Source organism: Hydra viridissima, unplaced genomic scaffold, assembly GCF_058129835.1.
Source record: "Hydra viridissima isolate aposymbiotic clone 2 unplaced genomic scaffold, HvirCarnegie_v1 scaffold_4, whole genome shotgun sequence".
NCBI lineage: Eukaryota > Metazoa > Cnidaria > Hydrozoa > Anthoathecata > Hydridae > Hydra > Hydra viridissima.
Window position 1 is genome coordinate 7,044,390 of NW_028324303.1, and position 22,246 is coordinate 7,066,635.

Consider the following 22,246-nt stretch of genomic DNA (forward strand, 5'->3'; position numbering starts at 1 on the left):
GGTGATCAGTCTGATATCAACGCGCTTTAGAATATTCTCCATGGTTTTTCCAAAGACGGAGTTGTTCATGAGTTTAAAAAAGTCTTTTTCAAAGTCGTTTTCAGCGTATTTTCTTTTATTGGTGTTGAGATCAATGTATTCTTTCATGAAAGTTTCTTCTCTAAAGGTGATTCCTCGATGAATTTTGGTGATGACCAAGCCTAATCGTTCATAGAGTTTAAGGTTTTCATGGTGAACGACGTATTTTACTTTATTGTTAAAATTAGGAACGAGTTTTTCAACTTTTCCAATGGTTAATCTTTCAGGAGCCAAAGGGTAATCGTTGTGTAAATCGTGAAGGTGATCGGGGTAATCTAAGTCAACTTCCAAAATGCACGGCATACAACGCCAATTTTGAAGATCAGTCATCCATTTGAATCCTCCAACGGGAAGAGGTTTGCTCATGGCCCATCCATACAAATTGTTAGCGTCTAAATACTGAATGAATTTAGATGGTTTTGAAGGGTCATAGTCTTGCATGTATTTGTTATTGGCGTTTCCAAGTCGGTTTGGGATCATGCTAATCCCACCGCGTATTCCTTTTTTAACCATGTTGAGCATGTCAGGATCGGTTAACAAATCCAATTTAATTTTAGTTATTTTTAACATGGCGTCCCAAGCTAATCCAGGTGAGGTGTAATACCAGGCGGGATCAAGACCGTAACATTTCATGCAAACGTCTCTGAAATTTTCAAAGACATCAGCAAGAATCAGCACATCAGACTTGTTGTACAGCTCCTGGTAATCTTTAAACGTTTTGCATCCAAATTCGTTCCAAACCTTTTGAGCATGCGCATAGTCTTCTTTTTCTATTTTAGTGTCGTTTAGTTTGGAGTTGAATGCTTCGATAGGAGGTAATTGTGTTTCGGAAAACTTTTCAATAGAGTCTACCCATTCGTAAGGGTAAATGCCTTTTCCTAATAGCAAATCTCGTTTTGTTCCGCTGAATAGCGAATTTAGATTTTTACACATGATATCTCCTTTTTTAGATCTTCTACAAACGCAATCTTCACAATTTGCTTTGCATTTGCATTTTTTACCTTTTTTATCTATGCTGCTCTTTTTGCACGTCTTTGGATCTAATTTTGAGCACTCATCACACAAATCTTTAACAAGGTTGTCTGCCAAATCTTTTAGTGAGCTTGACATGAACCTGTAGCTGTCAATAAACCTTATTTCTTTCCAAACTTTTCGATGTTTACCTTTCTTATCGATAAAGTCTCTCACTTGATTCTTTTTGAGAAGCTGATGTAATTTTCTTCATTGTTGGGTATGCAATTGAGTTTCCCACCTAATTTCTTGATGAACAAATGACTGTCATAGCCAGACAAGTTATGGATAATAACGGGAATAAATTTTGGAATTTTATAATCCAAGTTGCATTTGTTATGAGCAGCTCCACGGTATTTTCCAGTCAAATGACAGTGGTCCCATACTTTATCACCGTTAAGATCTTTATTGCAAATGTGGCAAAGGGTTGCATCTTCATAACTTTTTTCATCCTTATCAGTCACTACTTTATTTTTTTTCCAGTGTTGTTGTTGTAAATCGCTATCGTTCCAAATTTTTATAAGGTCTGCTTCAAGCATGTTTATAAATTTTTTAGCCACGTCGTCCTTATCGCTTTCAGCTGTGTATGTTCCATTGTAAATGGTTTCGTCGAAGTATTTGATATTATAGACGATGGAGCTTGGAACATGCTTTTGGTATTGTTTGGTGTAAGACTGTTTTGAGTCAGGGGTGCAAGTGTTGATAGGTTTGATGAAACTTTCAAAGTCAGCATACACCGCAAAGGGGTGCTTCATAGTCTTATTAAAGTTTTTAAACTCAAGGATTGTTCCTTCTTTAGGAAGATCGATTCTCATTGGAGCGTTATCATAGCAGTCTTCTCGATGAATTTGGAGCTTTTCTTCTTGGTCGAAACCTTGCATGCACCTTCTGCAAAAATATCTCTTATGTTGATGAGCTGATTCTGAGGAACCGGCAAACCTACTGAAATTTTTAATGAGGCAATAATGGCTGTTGTCTTCGCTTGAAATATACAACAAATCAACACAATGCTTTCGATCCATAAAGTCAGATACTCTCAAAGGTTGAGGTGCTTTTTCTTCATACTCATAGACGTTCACGCTTATGGTTGGATTATTCACTTCAAACTTGTCAATATCATGGTAATTTACAGGAAATTTAATTCCGTCCCAATCCGACTCTTTAGATTTTTCAAACAAGTCATCATCAATTCTTTCGTTGTCTCTATTTTTCAGATTCAACGCCCTGGTAACACACCACTTGAAACATTCATTGTCGTTGTTTTTCATGTTGATGAGAGCCTTTTTGTTTTTCAACTTTGGAGACAGCTCCATGTAGGAAGAACCGCTGAGCGGCCTGTAATCGACAAAGCTGATATCCATTCTTAAAATCTTGGACAAGACGCCATTGGATCCTAACTTGTTGTATTTAACACTATTTTCCAAGATTTTTTCTTCCATTTGGCCTATTAACGTTCTTAAATCCGTAGCCGCTAAAATAATTTCTGAGTTAGATGAAAAGTTAGCTGTTCTAGTAACTTCCTCACCAGTTAAGATGCTTACAGATTTCATTTCGCAGGTTAAGATAATCCTTACCTTTGTGTTTCTTTCTCCTGCCATGGTTTGAATAGCAGACTCCCTCACCATATTAAAAAAGGAGGCAAGGTCTTGATATCGAGAAGAAGGAGCGTAAGAAAATTGTCTCACAGCGCGCTCTGCTGAATGCTCAGTCATATTAAACTTTATTTTATAAGGTCTAGGAAATACGACGCCTTTGAGAGACTTAATTGTTTCTTCCACTCCATTTCTCACGCTGCTCACTGCATTTTTCACCGCAGTTGGAACATAGGGATCAACGAGAGCATTTATTTTGTTGAAACCGTTGTAGACAGTCTTTTCCATTCTTGAAAGCCATCCTGATGCAAAAACAGGTGTAATGACGTTTGTTGAATCGACAACAGGTGTGTCAAGGATGGATGGTTCATTTCTTGTCACTCGATTTTGCAAGCGAGCAGGTCCGAATGAAATCAAGTCATTTGAAACGGAACAAGGAGCAGGAATCGGCCTCAGAGCAGGAACAGGTCTTGCAGCAGGCAAAGGTCTCGCCTCAGTCGTGCGTCTACGAGCAACATGTTGAGAAGCAGGACCATACCCAATGATGGGCTTTGTATTTTGTATAGCTGCAATGAGCTCAGTTTTTCTCATTCTTGAGATGCCTTTGACGCCTCGGTCATTAGCCATCTCTTTTAGATTTTTCACAGTCATTATATCCATTTTATAAAGGAGAAAAAAAATCTTTAACCCATTTCAATTTCTGCCGTGATCAAATATTTTAATTTTCAGCAAAATTAAAATCACGTTACGACTTAATCACTTTTATTTGATAACCGTGTTTATTGTCAAAGTATTTCCAGTAGTGTCCCGTTTCTTTTATTAATTGGTAATAATACTTGTATTCAGTCACCTCACCCGTTTCCACATGGGTAATTTTATAAGTGAAAGGATGTTTTCTAATTTTTTTTATCGTTTTGTTATCCATTTCAGATAAAAAAACCTTCCTCAAATTCAATAATCAAGATACATTAAATCAATTTGAAACTTCATCCTTTCTAGAGCTTCTTCATCACTCAATAACATGTCTTCTTCTTCATCATATTCTTTAAACAATCTTGTTGGCATACCTATTAATAAATCATTTAGATAATACAGAGTGCCATGAAGAAGCCTTTTAATCTTGTACTTGTCTGTTTTACATAGTTGATTATGAATTTCCATTAATTTCAACATCGTCTGTTCTTTGCAAAGTAATACGTTTTGAATCATTTCGTGAACCGGCATATATTTATTTTTAAACTCATCTCTCATTAACGGTCTACACAATCCTTTGCGAACCTTACATTTGACTTTGAAAATATTTTCAATCATTCTTTTTTGCCGTCTTATTTCTTCAATGAGTCGATCAACCTTTTCTTTTTCATTTTCTCAATAAACTCTTCATACTCATTTTTTACATTCATATCTATTACTTTCTCAATGAATTCAATAACATTTTGCATATTATCCATCTTTTTTAATCGCTGTCAATTATTTAACTCGAGTTCAATTTTTTTTCAGCAAACTTTTTTAATTCTTCAAAAGAATCAAAAATTCAAAGATCTTAAGCAGCAGGAGCGCAATCAGATTCTTGCCACTCTTCTGCAATATCTTTCAATAAACCATCTTCCAACTCTCTTTCCAACAATCTTCCCATTTCTTCAGCCTCGTCATCATCTTCAAACTGACTGTCCATCTTTTTTTAATCGCTGCAAATCTCGAGATCAATTTTCAATTCTTGAAAAAGAATTAAAAATCGCAGATTTCCAGTGATCACTTATTCAACGTGAAGTTTTATGCATTCTGGTTTCATCCTGTCAAGAAAAAACTCTACTACGTCTTTTTCATAAACCTCTGTACCGTTATTAAATTTCAGACAACTTTTCATAACTTGATTTAATAGATCAGTTGGCATGTCTTTAGCTAATTCTTTTAAACGAATTTGAGCCCGCTTTGGAAGCTTTCGAACGTTTCTTTGATATTTACGAAAAACCAGATTTGAAGACAACTCAGAGTTTTCATCAAGAGCTGTTAAAATATCTTCTTTTTTAAAGCGATTCTCAACAACAAATTTGCTTTGATTACTACCCATCTTTTTTAATCGTCGTCAATTATTTTACTCGAATTCAATTTTTTTCAGCAAATGGAAAATATTCGTATTTTTGAAGCATCGTGTCTATTTTCAGTTTTGCTGACATTTTTTTCTTTTCTTCCCAATCGCAGTCCAATTCAAGAACGTATTTGTCGATCGCTCTCAGCTTTTCTTGCTTGTTCAAATGAACCCACTCTCTGTTGCGCTCTTTGATTTTTTTCTCCATCCGCGAAAAGTCATCCTCTTTTTCTTCCCACAACATTGCGTAAAGCTAGTCTCTTTTTTCATCGCTGTACATTTCAGGAATTTTAAACCTCACCTCCTTGAACGCAAGAGCCTCGAGCTGTCTTTTCTTTTTCACATCAGGCTCTCTTTGGCTGCACTCTAGAAAAAACGGGTGAAACGTCATTTTATTTAATGATCTCAATCTTAATTCCTTTTTCATCTATTTTTCCGTTTCGCTTCTCAAAATAATTGCTGCTGCGTCCCGTCTCTTTCATCGCTTTGTAAAGAGAGCCGTATTCGATCACTTCTCCTGTTTCAGCATGAGTCATTTTTACAGCCACGGGATTGTTTCGGATCAAACGGAGCCTTTCGTATTTGGAATCTATCAGCTTGACATCCTCCATCATCGCATTTTTATCGATCAGATGGTTCTCCAGCGCAATCATCGCCAAACCCATTTTGCTTTTAGACGTTTTAGTAACACCGTTTTCGATAAGTAAATTTTTCAAATCCTTTTTCGTATAAATCATCCTTTTATTAAGGATTTATTTTTTTATCTTGAGGCACTTAATAAATTCGAAGAATTCATGTGGGTGCTCTGCACCTAATACACAACGTTCATTTTGTTTCCGTCGGATTTGATTCTGTGCAGCTTGTCAGAGATCACAACGGCAAAGGCTTGAGTGTCTGCAGGAACGTTTGCGTTAAAGGTGGCTTTAATTTGCACGTCCAACACGGTCGATTTTAACCTCTCAGCCTGCTTGCTCACGTCAAAAACGAAAATAGGGCAATTGTGCCTGTAGTTCAGCGCTGTTATATTCGGTTGGGCGACAATTTCGCTAATTCCAAAAATCTTGTTGTCAAACTTGCATGCGTCTCCGTAAGCCCTAGAAAATTTGTTGTTTGTAAAGGCCAAGTCGTAATCCACAGCAGGATACCTTTCGCTGTTTAAGGTCACATACATGTTTTTCAAATCGCAGTGTTTGAATACGGAAGGGTTTAGATCTTGACTGCCGTCTTTATTGGTCTGAAATCCAACAATGATGTATCTTGGTCGTTCACTGGCTGATCTAGCACTTAACCTCCAACTGAACGTATTGGACACTGGCACGGCAATGGTGTCGCACTGTCTGGATCTAAACGTCAACGGAACGTCCACTTTGGACTCGATGAGTTTGTAAAGACGGTTGTTGGCCATAACAGAAGGAGTGACATGAGGCATAAACAAAGACAGTTTGCTCAAGGTTACTTTTCCTGCGGCTGTTGCTTCGCTCTTAAAAATCGCATCAACGTCGCTCTTCCTTACAAGGGTTATCGTGTGCTTAAATCCGTAAAGAACTTTTTCGTAATCTTCACATAAACCAAAAATGTGCTTCAAAGGAATGCAGAATGAAAAGGTGCCTTTATCAGCAGGCTGCTTAATGATGAAATCCTGTCTTGCGGTAAAACCACTATTGTTTGCAAGATTGGCAAGGGCAGTGCTATCTCTTTGCCACAGCTGATTCATTCCTTCCGACACTTGGAACTCCACAGGATATTTCAGGAAACCCAACAAGGTAGTGGCTTGACCTGGACTGTATATGGTCTCAATCTCTTGATTCGACAACTGATAAGAAATCTGACTGAACAGGTGCATGATTTTGTTGTTAACAAGAGTAACCACATCCGCATCCGCATAGGAAGTCCCGTCTGCTTTTTTCAGTCTTCCTTCCACCAAAAGGTAAGCATCACAGGGACGCGTGAACAAATCTTGCTGCTCAATTTTGATTCTTATCTCACCGGACGTGTTTAAATTGGTGCTAACCGGTTCATATTCGTGAAATTCATATCTCTCAATATCTTCATCAATGATGATTTCTTCTGTAATGTCTAAAACATCTGAATTTGCCATTTTTCTATACCAAAGAAAAAAAATTTTTAGATCCTTCATGCGATCTTTAGTCCTCTTCCCAGTTTTACCAGGTCTTGGATTCGGATGGCGTTTTTCATGGACAGAGACCCTCCGAGAGAGGAATAATCGCTGCTCACCTTTGGAGTTGACGGCCCGACCATTCCGGAAATAATGTCTTTGCTTTTTTGAGTAAGCGGAACTTTTGAAACCTTTTGAGGATTGGGAGTTCCAGTCTTGGCATACACCTTTTCTAGCGCCTTTTTGCCTTGGTCAATGGCCACATCTTTCGCTGTCGCAATCGCTGAAGAAGTCAACTCTCTCCCTGCAGATTTTGCAGCTGTAATCGCCTCTCTTCCCAACTCGCTTTTTGCAATTTTGCCAGCCAAATTAGACGCTGCTCTTGACGCGCCCGATGCTGCGGCTCTTTTTAAAAATGACGCAACGTGTCCATGATTCCACTTCCTCCAACAACGTGTTTCTTAACATATCTGTTTCTGTAAATGATCATTTTTAAATACGCGAAAAAAAATTATTTGGCTCCTTCAGACCTCGATGGACTTCATTATCGATTTGTACTGGTTTTTATTAATCACTTTTTGCCTCAACAGCTCATCGCAAATGCTCACAGCTTCATTTCTCGATCCTGTATTCCCAGCACGACAAGAAGCCACGCTCAATTCAAGCTTTTCCACCAACGCATTCGGATCGCTAGGAAGAACGATTACTCCTAAACCTTTCTTTCTCCTGTCATAAGCTTTTTTCATGCGATCCTTATAATTATTATATTCTTCAACACTCATCGCATCTTTCCCTTCTTCAATGTGTGCTAATCCTTCAAGGTACTTCTTTTTTAACTGTTCCTTCCTATTTTCTTTTTCAGCAAGATTTTGATCAAGCATTTGAAGATCGTGGCTAGTAGGAACTGAAACAGGATCTTCTCTACCCTTGTTAGATTTCAGCTCATTTTCAATTGGGATGATGAATTGATTGTATTTTTCAATCTCTGAAGCTCTGGGTTTGTTATACCTCGCATCCGACTTTACAGCCTCACTATCTACTAAAATTTTCGAGTAATTAGCCACATCTTCTGCTGTCACGTTCTTTGAAACGCTTGATTGGTCATGAGATCCCAAAGACCTTTTGTTCCTTCATACTTTTCACCTCCAACAATAATATCGTTGCCTTCAAACATCACTCCCATTTTTCCAATCGTATATTGACCATCGCTTTTGCTCAATTCAAACTTGTTCTTAAAGCTTCTTTTAAATTTTGCTCTTGTGTCCAGATCAAACAAACTTTTTATAAATTGATCGTCCTCAGGAAAAATAGATCCTGTTGATTCTAAATACTGCTCTGGTTTATCCTCGCTTTTAACCTCGTTTTTAACCTCGTTTTTAACCTCGTTTTTAACCTCGTTTTTAACCTCGTTTTTAACTCCGGATTTTATCTTTTTGAGCGTCTTTTCGTTGCTTTGAATAAGAGGCTTAAACAGCTTTCCCACATCTGTCTGAAAATTTGCATCTAAAATGTTGTCGTTGATGCTGCTCTGATAAATCCTCTTTCTTCTGTCATTAATCTCTCTCACAATTTCATCTCTTTTGTTCGGGTCTTGTATTTTAAAAAAAGACATGGTTTTTAAAATACGACAGAAATTATTTTTCAAGATTCTTTGAATCCGTGGAAATTCTTCGAATTTTCAGATCCCTTTTTAGATTCTTGGAATCCATGGAAAATCTACGATTTCTTATAAAAATTGTTGAACGCTTTAATTGCGTCATCTCGACCTTTTTGGATCAAGTTCTCTTTAGCCAATTCATCTATTCCGTTTTTGGTTTTGGCTTGTATTTCCTCCGTCAACGCTTTAAACTTTTGAAGCTCACCAAGAATTAACTGAAACTCTGAATCGCTTATTTTATTATCCATCAACGCTTTGGAAATGTGCTCGCTAATCGTGTTCAATTTTGACTCTGCCAGCACTTTTATCTTTTCATGCTTTTCCGCTTTCAAAGCCATTCTTTTGTTCACTTGACCTCCGACAATCGATAAAAAACCCATTCCAATAGCCACCCCTTCACACGCAATCGCTGCTGGACTTGCAATAATGGTTGACAAAAGACCAATTCCAGTCGTACCCAATGCTATGCATAAACCTTGCATCGTATTGTCCACATTCGAAATGATCCTGAAAACGCGATGGTACTTTTTGCTGAGATGAACTCTCTTTTTCCTCTCGTTGTCAATCTCTTTTTGGATTTCGCTTATTTTTTGAAGACGGTAAACGTGTCCTCCATCATCCACTGGAGCCGTTGGAAGAGTGGGGTATATTTCTTTATAACTGTTATATTCCATTTTTTATTAAGGAGAAATAAAAAATTTTCTTCCCTCAGATCTTAAAAAATCGTAGATTTTCCATGGTTTCAAAGAAACTAAAAATTCGAAGAATTTCCACGGATTCGTAAGCGAATCTAAAAGAAACTCACGATGCAAAGACTCTCTCCCTTTTTAATCACGACGTCCTTGTCACTTCTGTTATAAATTTCCATGAAGATGTTTTCTACAGACTCTGAAAAAAGCAAAAAGTGGCTGAAATAATTCAGCTTTAAATTTAGCTCATGCCTCAAATTCACCAAAGCAACACCTCTATCCACTTAAATCCCAAACATAAAAACAATCGTCAGTTTGGATAAACGGTTCAACTTAATGTCTCTTTGAGCAAATATTTCACATCTGGAACGACGACAAAGCCGTCTAGGAGGATGATCCAAATGATCGTTAAAATAAACGGTGCCTTTCAACTTATTCTCGTTAATACAAATGATTCTTCTCATCTTTTTAACAGTAAAGGAAATTTTTTTCTTAATCTTTCTCTTTTCTCTTTTGCGATGATATCGTTTTCCTCCTCTTCTTTTTTACATTCATGAAAATATCGACATTTCTCTTTAGTTTCTGCTATTTGCAAAAGTTTATCACAGGTTCTTAAGATCCTTTTTGGATCCGTGGAAAATCTTTGATTTTTTAAGATCTCAGACATTTTCATTTGTGTTGAAATTTATTTATTTTATTTTGCATAATATTTTTTCATGGTTAGACTAGATCTTTAGATCCGTGGAAATCACAAGTGATTTTTAGCTTCTTTGAAACCGTGGAAAATCTGCGATTTTTTAAGCATAATAATAGGCTTGTCCGAGAAGAAGGTTAAAGCTTCCGGATTGACCGACTTGCGCGTCGCCGGAGTTGAGAGTGACGACGAGCCTTCTTCCGGCTGCGACGCTGGGCATGGAGTCTGCATTTGCAAAATTTCTGTAAAAGGAAATGGTGGTGGTGGACCCAATTGAAGCATTGGATTGGTACAGTAGCCCCGTCGATGTGTTGTTAAACGAGGATACGTTTGATCCGTTCCACGAAGACAAGTAAAAATCTTCCAATCCAGACGAGGAAAAGATGCATTTGCTGTTACCGTCATATCCAGAAAAAGTAGTGTAATTGTTTGTATTATAAGGTGTCCAAGGACTGAGAACGGTTCCGTTTCCAGGAGGTAAATTGCCGTCGTACATTCTGACTCTCGATTCCCACCAGCTTCCAGAAGCGCCGATGATGTGCATCCTGATGTATTTTAGAAAAACTCCATTTCCTTTTCCATTTGTGTCAAGCAAAACATATTCGTTTCCGTAAGTGGTGTTTAAATATCTGAACGTCCTGCCGTACAATTTAACGGATGAAAGGAGAGGAGGTATGGAGGTGAATGTGGAAATGAAAGGCTGAATCCAGTAAGTGATTGTAGAGGTATTTTTGTTAACCAGTTGGATGCCGATGTTTGTATTGAACGGCATGTCAAGAGTAAAATATCCTCCCAACGAAGTGTTGCTTAAAACGTTGCATCCTTGCAAAGAATTGGCGTAAAAAGGACCACCGATAGGAGAAAACAGCAAGTCGCAAGCAAGTCCAGTGTTATCCACTCCTATTCCTTCCGTGGTTTCTGAATAATTTCCAACGTTAAACTCGCCATCTGTAAATATTCGAATGAAAACATTTCCAGGAAAGTTTCCACTGAGAGCCAACCACAACCTTCTCAGAACTCCAGGTCCGTCCGAGTAAGTAAAAACTGTTGTCGTAGCGGCTGATGCCACCGTTTGCGATTTTAATCCTAATGACGAAAAGCTTGAATTTGGAACAAACCCTAAAAAGTTGGATTTTTGTGACAACGTGTCTGCGTAACTTTTTGTCGCGGCATCTTGCGCATTTGAAGGGTCGAGCACATTGATCAATTTATGGGAATTCAAATTCAAGTCAGTCGTTCCTACTGTAGTTCCGCCTGACGCATGCGTGTCTACGTAATTTTTGGTGGCTGAATCTGAAGCTGAAATGGGCTCGGCTAAATTGGTCAATTTGTGTGACGTCATGTTAATGTCTACGTAAGAAATATTGTTGTATGCCACTTTTGTGTCCACATACCCTTTTGTCGCTGCGTCTTTTAAAGCCGTTGGATCAGAGACGTTGATCAACTTGTGAGAATTTAAATCCAAGCTTCCCGTGATCGTGCTGGATCCGTCCACTTTAACATTCATGCTCGAGCTGACGTCCACGTAATTTTTAGTGGCAGCGTCGTGAAGATTGGTCGGCTCGTTCAAGTTGATCGCTTTGTGAAAATTCAAATCCAAGTCTGCGGTTCCCACAGTAGTTCCTCCACCTAACGCATGCGTGTCAACGTAATTTTTTGTGGCTGCGTCGTGCGAGTTGGTTGGTTCTGCCATGATGATTTTGTGAGAGTTAAAATCAATGTCTGCAATAATAGTGCTGTTTCCATCTGTCCTGACATACAGATCGCTTGAAAGAGAGGTTGAATAAGGGTTGTATAAATAACGACCCAATTCTGATCTACCAAATTTGTCATTCATTTTTATATGTCTCGGATTTTATTTTTTGCTTTAGATCCGAAGGATCACCACAAGGTGTTAATAATGCTTTGAAAGTCAAGACCTTCATCCCATTTTTTCAAGACGTAAAGACACAAGTGACCACAATAAGAGGTATTACCAAACTGCAATCTTTCGCTGTTGTAATAAACGAGACTCTTCAAATAGTCAACCAGTTCGACAAGAGGAGGTTGAGCATAAGAATCAAAACTGTATTTCTTATCGCCGTCTTTGTACCAGCACACCCAATGAAATCCTCCAGTGCCAGAGTCTCCCGTATTCACAATGCCACATTCTTTTCTTTTCGGTTTTTTCGGCAATGTGTCTCTTTCAAAAACACCTCGAAAGTTTCCTATTTTAAGCTTTTTAACATTCTCTATCAATTGAAAGTTGGTCAAAGCCTCATTTGGCAAATTTATTCCTTCGATGTTGATCATTTTTAAATTCGTGTAAAATTTAAAAATCATTTACATGAGGCTGCTGACATCGGCTCCTTTTTGCACCAAAAATTTGGCTACTTCAAGATGATCGTTTTTAACAGCATCGTATAACGGCGTATAATTGTATGCATTTTGCGCGTTTACATTGGCGCCTTTTTCCACCAAAAATTTGACCACTTCAAGATGGCCGCTATTAGATGCAAAGTGTAACGGCGTATAATTGTATGCATTTTGAGCGTTTACATTGACGCCGTTTTTCACCAAAAATTTGATCACTTTTAAATTACCTTTTTGAGATGCAGAGTGCAACAGCGTGCATTTTTTTTCATTTTTTGCAATGCTATCCATTTTATATGAAAATAAAAATTCTTATATCATTTTTCACATTTCTTCATCAGATCCCATTTCACCTAAATCCAAATCGCTCATAATGCTTTGAACCAAAACAGGAGCATTTTTAGTGACGAATACTTCTGGAAGGTTGACTTGAATCGACTCTACATGCGATCCAATGAAAACACCTTCAATTTTTAAAGACGCAATGGCAAAACACCTTTGACGAACATACTCCAATGGATCTGCCTTTACCATCTTTTTGTTCTCCCTTTTACTAAACAAGGAAGTTCTTTTCTTTTCTATACAGCTTTCCGAAAAAAATGGAAGATGAACTTTCTGACTTTTTCTTAAAAATGGATAAATCCTCAGCCATTATTTTTTTGGTTCTTCCTCCTTTTTTCAACAAGGCTGTCTTAAGAATGACTTGCTCGCGAAGAAATTTTGTTATTTTTTCAGTCACCTCCATAAACTTTTCTTCTTCTAATCCCTTTTTATTGTCATGAGCAACAAAAGACATGGAATATCCAGTCAGCTCTTTTGTCTTTGGATCAAAACTCTCAAAAACACCCAAAGAATACAAAATGGGGGTTCTTAGAATAAAAGGACCTTTTCCATTGTCATACTCGTAATACAGCGGAATCTTTTGATACTGAATAGGTCTTGTGGCTGCGTAAATCTCCCCAGCTATTAATTTACTCTCGTCAAAATTCTCAATCGTCACGAAATTCATCTTTTTTAATGGAAAAGAAATTTTTTTAGATCATTTCATGATCCGACACTTTGACTTGCTTCTTGATTTTATTTATTTTTCTTCTAGCATATTCAAACATATCCTCCAGCCGCATGCCACTTTTTTCAAAACTAATCCCTCCACACTTTATTTTCAACTCAAATTCTTCACATCGACGAATAATGGTGAAATCCAAATCATTTTCAAAGCTGTAAATCTTGTAATGGTACTTTTCTTCATAAGGCGAATAATAATACGACTCCTCGTAATCCTCCGTCTTAAGGTATAAAGCGCTCAAACAAAACCATCATCTTGCTCATTTTTTAATGAACCTGAAAATTTTTTTTGGAAAGGAAATGACCAATGTTGCTCGAAAGCAAACTGATCAATTCTTTATTGTCTACCCACGAATTAAACGAGTCTGGATACCCCAACCATTTCACCAATGATCTGCTCTTGGTTTTGCGAACGATTTTTTCTATCCTGAATATATCCTGATGCGTCTTTTGCATCTCCTGCTCATAAAAAGTGCCTTGAATTTCTTCACCGTTAGCATCAGCAATTTTATACGTGGGAGGATCCGTATACTGAACTTTTGACACGGTAAAAGCCTCTTTAGTCCATCTCGGTGTATACCCCTTTTCAAAATGAGACTTCTTTTTTATGATTCGCACTTTGTCACCCATAGAAAATTTCGGTTTTGCTCTTTCTCTCTGTTTACCATTCAGGTTCATCCAGACCTTATTTTTATTATTTTCATCACTGGCTTCCACTGGAGTCATTTTAATGGAAGAGTGCTTTGTGTTGTTGTAATTTTTCACCATCTTATCTAATACGTCAATATATTTATTGGTATTGTTGGCTGAAAAATATTTAAACATTCTCTCTTTCATCGTTCTGTTCCATCGCTCGACAACACAGCTTTTTTCCTCGTTTTCAGTGGAATACAATTGCACACCCAACGCTCTCACGTGCTTGTTGTAAAATTCTTTTCCTTTATCCACCCACAATTTGACGCATTTTCTTTCACCAAAAAGATTTTTCAGCGCTTCAGCTACTTCAAGACCTGTTTTGCTTTTTAAAGGAACAATCCATCCCTACTTTGAAAACACATCAATCACCATTAGCAAATATTTTACACCGTTGTTGAATTTTGAAAACGATTGCATGTCCACAAAATCTGCAGCCCATATCTCATCAATGTCGTTCACAATCACCCTTCTTCTTTTAAAATGACGAATAATCGGTTTATGAAGCTCCTCTGCAAGCTGATCCGTCCATTTCAGAGGCATTTTTTTTTTTTAGATCCTTCAGATCGCTTCGAATTTTTCACGACTCCCAATCCAAATTTAACTTTGGCTTTAATCACCGGCGTAATAAGCTTTCTCTCATTAATCTCTCTTTGAGTGGGATTGGGAATCGAATTCATCTCCTCAAGCATCATTTGATCTGCCACATTCCTGTTTTGTCGGTCATTGAAATATTTATAAGCCAAATCATGGTGATACGCTGCATTGTCTACTCTGTCTACTGGCTTGCTCCAATCTTGATACATGTCCGTGGAAGTCAACCTCTTATCCAGGTTTGTGCCAGGTCCTGCAAAGTTCATCCCAGGAATATGCATTTCTCCTGGAAATTTTGCCCATGGAAGCTTCACTTTGCTAGACAGCTTATTGATTGATTCCACCAAATCACCTCCTTTTGTAGAAGATGAAGAAACAAACTTGCATTTGGTCGTTCCGCAAGAGTCACAAGTTCCTTTCAACATAAGCCTATTGTTTTTTGTCTTCTCATTTTTCAAGTGAATGGTTTCAGTTTTCCTTTTGCATTTAACGCAGTACATTTTAAATACAAGAAAAATATTTTTTTAACTGTAAAAATTGGAAGTCATTGATTTGTCATATGATAAAGAAAGCACAAGAAATCATAATAACTTCTTTCCAAGAGACATTCGAGGAATCATCGTCGGAAAGTCCGGTTGCGGAAAAACAACCTTGCTGCTCAATTTACTGCTTAGACCTGGATGGCTGGATTATAACCACTTGCAAGTCTTTGGCAAATCCCTTTTCCAACCCGAATACAAAATAATCGAAAAAGCCTTTGAAAATAGCCTTCCAAAAGAATTCATTTGCAAATTGTTCATCGCTCTAAAAAAATCTAAAAAGGTGGATCCTGATGAAGTCATTAAAGAAATCTCTGAAGAATGTTCTTCTTCTGATAACATAGAGTGTCATTTTTTCGAAAGTGAAGAAGATGTTCCTAACCCTTCAGAACTTGATCAAACAAAAAACAATTTAATGATCTTCGACGATTTAAGAGGAGAAAAACAAAACACCTGCGAAAAATACTACACGCACGGAAGGCACTCTAACGCAGACTGCTTTTATCTCGCTCAAAATTTTTTCGATCTTGACGGACATGCTATTAGAACCAATTCCAATTTTATTTGTCTATTTCCTCAAGACGATGGAACTGTTGTTGAAATTTATAAAAGACACGCCTCATGTGATATGAACATAAAAGAATTTAGAAAGTTTTGTAGAGATTGCTGGTCTAAACATCGTGGATTTGCCGTCATTGATCTCTCCTCTGAAAAAGATCATGGAAAATACCGAAGAGGGTTTGACGATTTTTATTTTCCAAACGTATAAAAAACATGTCTGGATTTTATTTGCTTGCCAAATCTAAAAAAGATCTTCCCACCGTATCAAACAGCTCCATCAAAACATACTTTGAAAGACCCATCGAGCTGGATTTAAACAAACAGTACGAAATGGCTCTTGTAGGACTCGAAACCTATCGAAGCTACCCCAACATCACCTCTAAAAATAACGTTTTCAGATACAGCCCAAACGCTGGATCGAACAGTTACACCATCTACATTCAAGAAGGATCCTACGAAATCAACCAGCTCAACGAATATCTTCAAAATGAAATGCAAAAACAAACAGGAAGCTTGTACAGAGTAGACGGAGTCACCATTACAGCAAACGAGTCTTCGTTAAAAGCCGTATTAAAATTTGGAAAGCCTACAGCAAAGACAAGATACTGGGTTGATTTCAACGTCAATAACAGCATAGGATTGCTCCTCGGATTCGATAGAAACGAATACACCTACGTCGAAAAAAAAGAAGACCCTGTTGACCCTAATAAAGTCACAAGCGTCATCGACACCTACGAGTCTGAAAACATCGTGAGAATTGAAGAAACTGCAGTGATCCGAGTCACCAACGACATTATCGGCTCGTCTTATTTAGACGGAAGAACAACAAACGGCATTTACTCCTTTTACCCACAAGTTGAACCCGGAACCAAAATTGTTGAAAAACCTTTTCACGTGATTTACCTTCCCATCGTTGTCAGCAAAATTTCAAGAATGGAAACACAAATCGTTGATCAAGATGATCATTTGATCGATTTTAGAGGAGAAGACATCATTGTCAGATACCACATCAGAGAAAAAATCTCATCCACTCTACACGATCTTTTCTCCGGAAGCGCTTTCAGTCGGTAAAAAAATAATTTCCTACTCTATTAAAAATGTACCAAAAGATTAAGCTCAACATTTCGAAAGGACAAGCTGACAAAGTTAAAAAAGCGTTACATGATAAAATTGCAACCAGCATAAAACTTACTCATCAAGACTTGAACGGTGAACATATTCTCGCTGTCACTAAAACCCAACTCAACAAAATTGCAAAAGCATACGACCACGGAAAAGGTGTCACGCTTAAACTCAGCAAAAAACAACTTATGCACAACGCAAAAGTAGAAGGAGGATTCATCGGTGCCCTTTTACCTTTATTAGGAATGATCGGAAGTACCATCGCTACAAAAGTCGTTCCTGCTCTTGCCACTGGACTACTCTCTGGTGTTGGAGGCTCTGCCGGTTCTGCCATGGTCGACAAATTCGCTGGACGCGGAATCGTTTACTTAAAAAAAGATGGAAAAGGACTAAAAATATCCAGATTAGGATCAGGTATATACCTAAACCATTGGGATGGAAACACTCAAGGCGATGGACTCTACATTAAAAATAAAAAAGCATACGATCGTATTGGCTCTGGAGAAGAAGAACAATTCTCCGGTCTTGGCCTACTGCTCGGTCCCAATTCACCCTTCAATAGCATACCCATTCTTGGATCCATTTTGTAAAAATCACTTGTGATTTCCACGGTTTCAAAGAAACTAAAAATTCTAAGAATTTCCACGGTTTCGAAGAAACTAAGCGACTTCAAAGAAACTAAAAGAATTTCCATGAATGAACATTTTTTATCCAACAAGAAAATACACTTTTATCATTCCTATTTCTCCTGTTGACGAAATCATTAACGTCTCTCCCACATACACATCCAACACGCTCGAAAAAGAAACGATTTTTGAAACCCGATACAACTGATCAGACTTACGCACCAAATCAAATTTCATATCATCACTCTCTTCTCCAAACTTAAAACTCTCACTAAAAACACCGCTTGTCTCCATTGAAAATATCAACATCCCTTTCTCTAAAAACACTCTAAACTCCGATGTCGGCTTTATCATCTTACACATTTCACTAAACCTACTAGCCGAAACTCTTCTCTTTGACAAAAAAGAATAACGCTCACTCAAACTCACGTTTTGAACGCTTTCCGTCGCCACCTTAATATTATACGCAAACTGGTCTAAAGATCTCACGGCAATTTCTAAACTTCCCGCATTCAAAATCGACAAAGTCAACTCGCTACCCATTTTAACCGTTTTAAACACCTTGCTCACATAACTCTCAACACCCACATGCAACGATTCCTCAAAATCAAACACGTATAGGAAACTGGTTCATGCGCTAGAACCGGCATTTTACAGTAGTCATGTTGAAACGGGGAAAGTGACTGAATATGATTCTCATTACAAATTAAGAAAAGAAACGGGTCACTACTGGAAATACTTTGACAATAGACACGGTTATCAAATAGAAGTGATAATGACATGAAATTTAAATTTGCTAAAAATTTAAATTTCTTTTTGCTGAAATTTTTTAAAAATTGAAAATGAGTTAAATAATTTTTTTTCCCTTATACAAAATGGATAGAATGAATATGAAAGAATTAAAAGTGATGGCTAAAGACCGAGCCGTCAAAGGCATCTCAAAAATGAGAAAAGCCGAGCTTATTGAAGCTATAAAAAATACAAAACCCATCATTGGGTATGGTCCTGCAGCTCGTAGACGGACGACTGAGGCAAGGCCTTTGCCTGTTAATGATACCGTAGTTAGGTTTGTTCGACCACCTGTTAAAGTTTCTGTGAAACCTGCAAAAGTACGGTTTGTTGTTGGACCTGATGTAACACCTGCTCCAAAACCGACAGGTCGTGAAAGGCCTGTGCCTGCACCAAGACCTGTTTCCAATGACTTAATTTCATTCGGATTTCATTAATTGCAAAATCGGGTAACAAGAGCTGAACCATCCATCCTTAACACACCAGTTACCGATTCAACAAACGTTATTGCACCTAGACCGGTTCCCGCACCAAGACCTGGATTGCTATCAAGAATTGCAACGTCTGTCTACAACGGTTTTAACAAAATAAATGCTCTCGTTGATCCATACGTTCCAACTACAGTGAAGAATGCAGTGAGCAGCGTGAGAAATGGAGTGGAAGAAATGATAAAGTCTCTCAAAGACGTTGTATTTGGTGCTCCAAAACCTGTTAAGATAAAGTTTGTATTGACTAATCATGCGGTAAATCACGTCACTGAGCAATTTTCTTACACCCTCTCTGTTCGATATGAAGACCCTGACGCCTTTTTAAACATGGTTAATGAGGCCGCGATCAAAGTCATTAAAAAAAACACAAAAACGAACCTTGTTTTAATCTGCGAAATGACGCGTATAAATATTGCTACTGGAGAAGAAAATCTTCGCACTGTGGTCTTCCCGTCTATATATGAAATTATTATCGAATCAACAGACAAAAGAGAAAGCTTAGAAACATGGAAAGAAAGAATTCTTGAAAACATGTCCAATTACAACAAGGAAGGATCCAATTGGAGAGTTAACAAAACTTTAAAAGTAGAAGTTAACATGATCGATTGGGTACCTTTCAGCGGTTCTTCCTACATGGAGCTACCTCCCAAGTTAAAAAGCAAAAAGGCTATCATCAACATGAAAAACGATGATAATAAATGCTTTATGTGGAGTGTCACCAGAGCGCTGAACCTAAAAAATAGAGACAACGAAAGAATTGATGAAGACTTGATTCTAAAATCAGAAGAGTTGAATTGGAATGGAATTGAATTTCCTGTTTCTCTTACTCAAGGTATAAACAAATTTGAATAAATAATCCAGATATTAGCATCAACGTCTTTGGGTACGAAGAAAAAATAATTCATCCTTTACGAATATCCAAAATTTTAGATCGAAAGCATAATGTTGATTTGCTGCTCATTTCAAACAAAGACACTAGCCACTGCGTAATTAAAAGCTTAGGTCGACTGGTTGGTTATTCAGTAACAAAAGGAAAAAGAAAACAACATATTTGCAGAAACTGTATGCAAGCTTATGACCAAGAAGAAAAGCTTCAAAAACATCAAGTCGACTGCTATAAACACATCTCGATCCGAATTGAACTTCCTAAAGAAGGAACAACCGTTCAGTTTAAAAACTACAACATGTCCATGAGAGTTCCGTTTGTGGTCATTGCCGACTTTGAAAGTTTCATCAAACCTATCAACACTTGCACCCCTGACTCTAAACAATCTTACACCAAACAATACCAAAAGCATCTTCCAAGCTCCTTTTGCTATTTTATCAAATGCTTCGACGAAACCATTTATAAAGAAAAACCTGTCACATACACAGCAGAAAGCGATGATGACGACGTGGCACAAAAGTTAATAAACATACTTGAAGCAGACCTTACAAAAATTTGGAAAGATAGCGATTTACTACAACATTACTGGGAGAAAAAGAAAGGGATGACTGATGAAGATGAAAAGAATTTTAAAGATGCAACTGAATGCCACATTTGCAAAAAAGATCTTAACGGTGATAAAGTGTGCGATCACTGTCATTTGACTGGAAAGTACCGTGGAGCTGCTCACGATGATTGCAATAAAAAATATCAAGTTCCAAAATTCATACGCATCTTTTTGCACAATTTGTCTGGTTACGACAGCCATTTGTTCATCAAGAAATTAGGCGGGAAACTCAATTGCATACCCAACAATGAAGAAAAATACATCAGCTTCTCAAAAAGCATCAAAGTGAGAGACTTTATTGATAAGGAAACTGGAAAACCAAAAAAAGTGTGGAAAGAAATGAGGTTTATTGATAGCAACAAATTCTTACCCTTCAAGTTAGATAAACTAGCTAAAAATCTAAACGATGATCAGTGTAAAAACGTGGCTGAATATTATCCCGAAAAGAAACAGTTTGACTTAGTAAGAAAAAAAGGTGTTTACCCTTACGAATGGGTGGACTCCATTAAAAAGTTTTCCGAAACGCAATTACCTCCTATCGAAGCATTCTACTCCAAACTGGACGACACTGAAATAGAAGATAAAGACTACGCGCATGCTCAAAAAGTTTATAAAGAATTTGGATGCAAAACGTTTAAAGATTACCATGAGCTGTACAACAAGCCTGACGTGCTGATACTTGCCGATGTTATTGAAAATTTTAGAGACGTTTGCATGAAACATTACGATCAAGATCCCGCCTGGTATTACAACTGCCCTGGACTCGGTATGGAGGCTTGTTATAAAAAGACTAAAGCTAAAATAGAACTTTTTAGCGATCCTGATATGTTACGCATGACTCAAAAAGGAATACGCGGTGGAATTTGCATGATCTCTAACCGACTTGGAACTGCCAATAACAAATACATGGACAACTATGATCCTTCACAACCATCGAAATTCATTCAGTACTTAGACGCCAATAATCTTTATGGATGGGCCATGAGCAAACCTCATCCCGTTGGAGGATTCAGTTGGATGACTGAAGACGAACTCGCTCATTGGAAATCCATGCCATGCATTCTTGAAGTCAATTTAGATTACCCCAATCACCTTCACGACAAACACAACGATTACCCTTTGGCTCCTGAAAGAATGCTCATTGGGAAAGTGGAAAAGCTGGTTCCTAATTTAAACAACAAAGAGAAATACGTCGTCTATCATGAAAACCTAAAACTCTATGAACGAATGGGATTAGTCATCACCAAAATTCATCGAGGTTTCACCTTTAGAGAAGAACCTTGGATGAAAACATACATCGATTTCAACACCGATAAAAGAACAGATGCTACCTGCGAATCTGATAAGGAATTTCTCAAACTCATGAACAACTCCGTCTTTGGAAAAACCATGGAAAACATCGAAAATCACGTGGATATTAAACTCATTTCCACAAAAAAAGAAGCTCTAAAATTATCCAAAAAACCTCAATTCAAAAGCTTCACCATTTTTGATGAAAACTTAATTGCTGTTCACATGAAGAAAAAAAAGTTGATTTACAACAAACCTGTTTTTTTAGGAATGTGCATCCTCGATATCAGCAAGATTTTGATGTTTGAACACCACTATGACTACATGAAGCCTAAATACGGCGATCGCGCAAAATTGTTAATGACTGACACCGACTCGCTCTTTTACAAAATCGAAACGGAAGATTTTTATAAGGACATTGCTGATGATGTTGAAAGCAATTTGACACAAGCGACTTTCCAAAAGATCATTCTGCTATAGAATTTTTACAATTTGTCATTTGAATCTGTTAAAGATTCTGTCGATGGTTTTTCGTGAGTTGATGTTCTCTTAAATTTCACCGAGGATTTGTTTCTCTTTTTTTGTATAGTGGCGTAGCTGTTTCAAGGGTGTTTTTTTGTATTGTGACATTGCTGTTTCAAAGGTGTTGCTGTGAACGTTGTTATTTTTACCTCCATTGTCATTTTTTTAGTTTGGTATTTTTTGTAT

The 22,246-nt window shown here is 37.5% G+C and overlaps 1 protein-coding gene across 1 annotated transcript; it reads right to left on the reverse strand.

Moving 5' to 3' along the window:
* Window positions 1-5,581: 5,581 nt before the first annotated feature.
* On the reverse strand, window positions 5,582-6,868 carry LOC149889607 (uncharacterized). The gene has a single exon (XM_090085151.1). It carries the CDS (start codon window positions 6,866-6,868, stop codon window positions 5,582-5,584), a length of 1,287 nt encoding a protein of 428 aa, XP_089941277.1.
* Between the last annotated feature and the right edge of the window lie 15,378 nt (window positions 6,869-22,246).

Bases quoted from the DNA above. Each gene is read 5' to 3' on its own strand.
- LOC149889607 (XM_090085151.1), bottom strand. From the start codon at position 6,868: ATGGCAAATTCAGATGTTTTAGACATTACAGAAGAAATCATCATTGAT.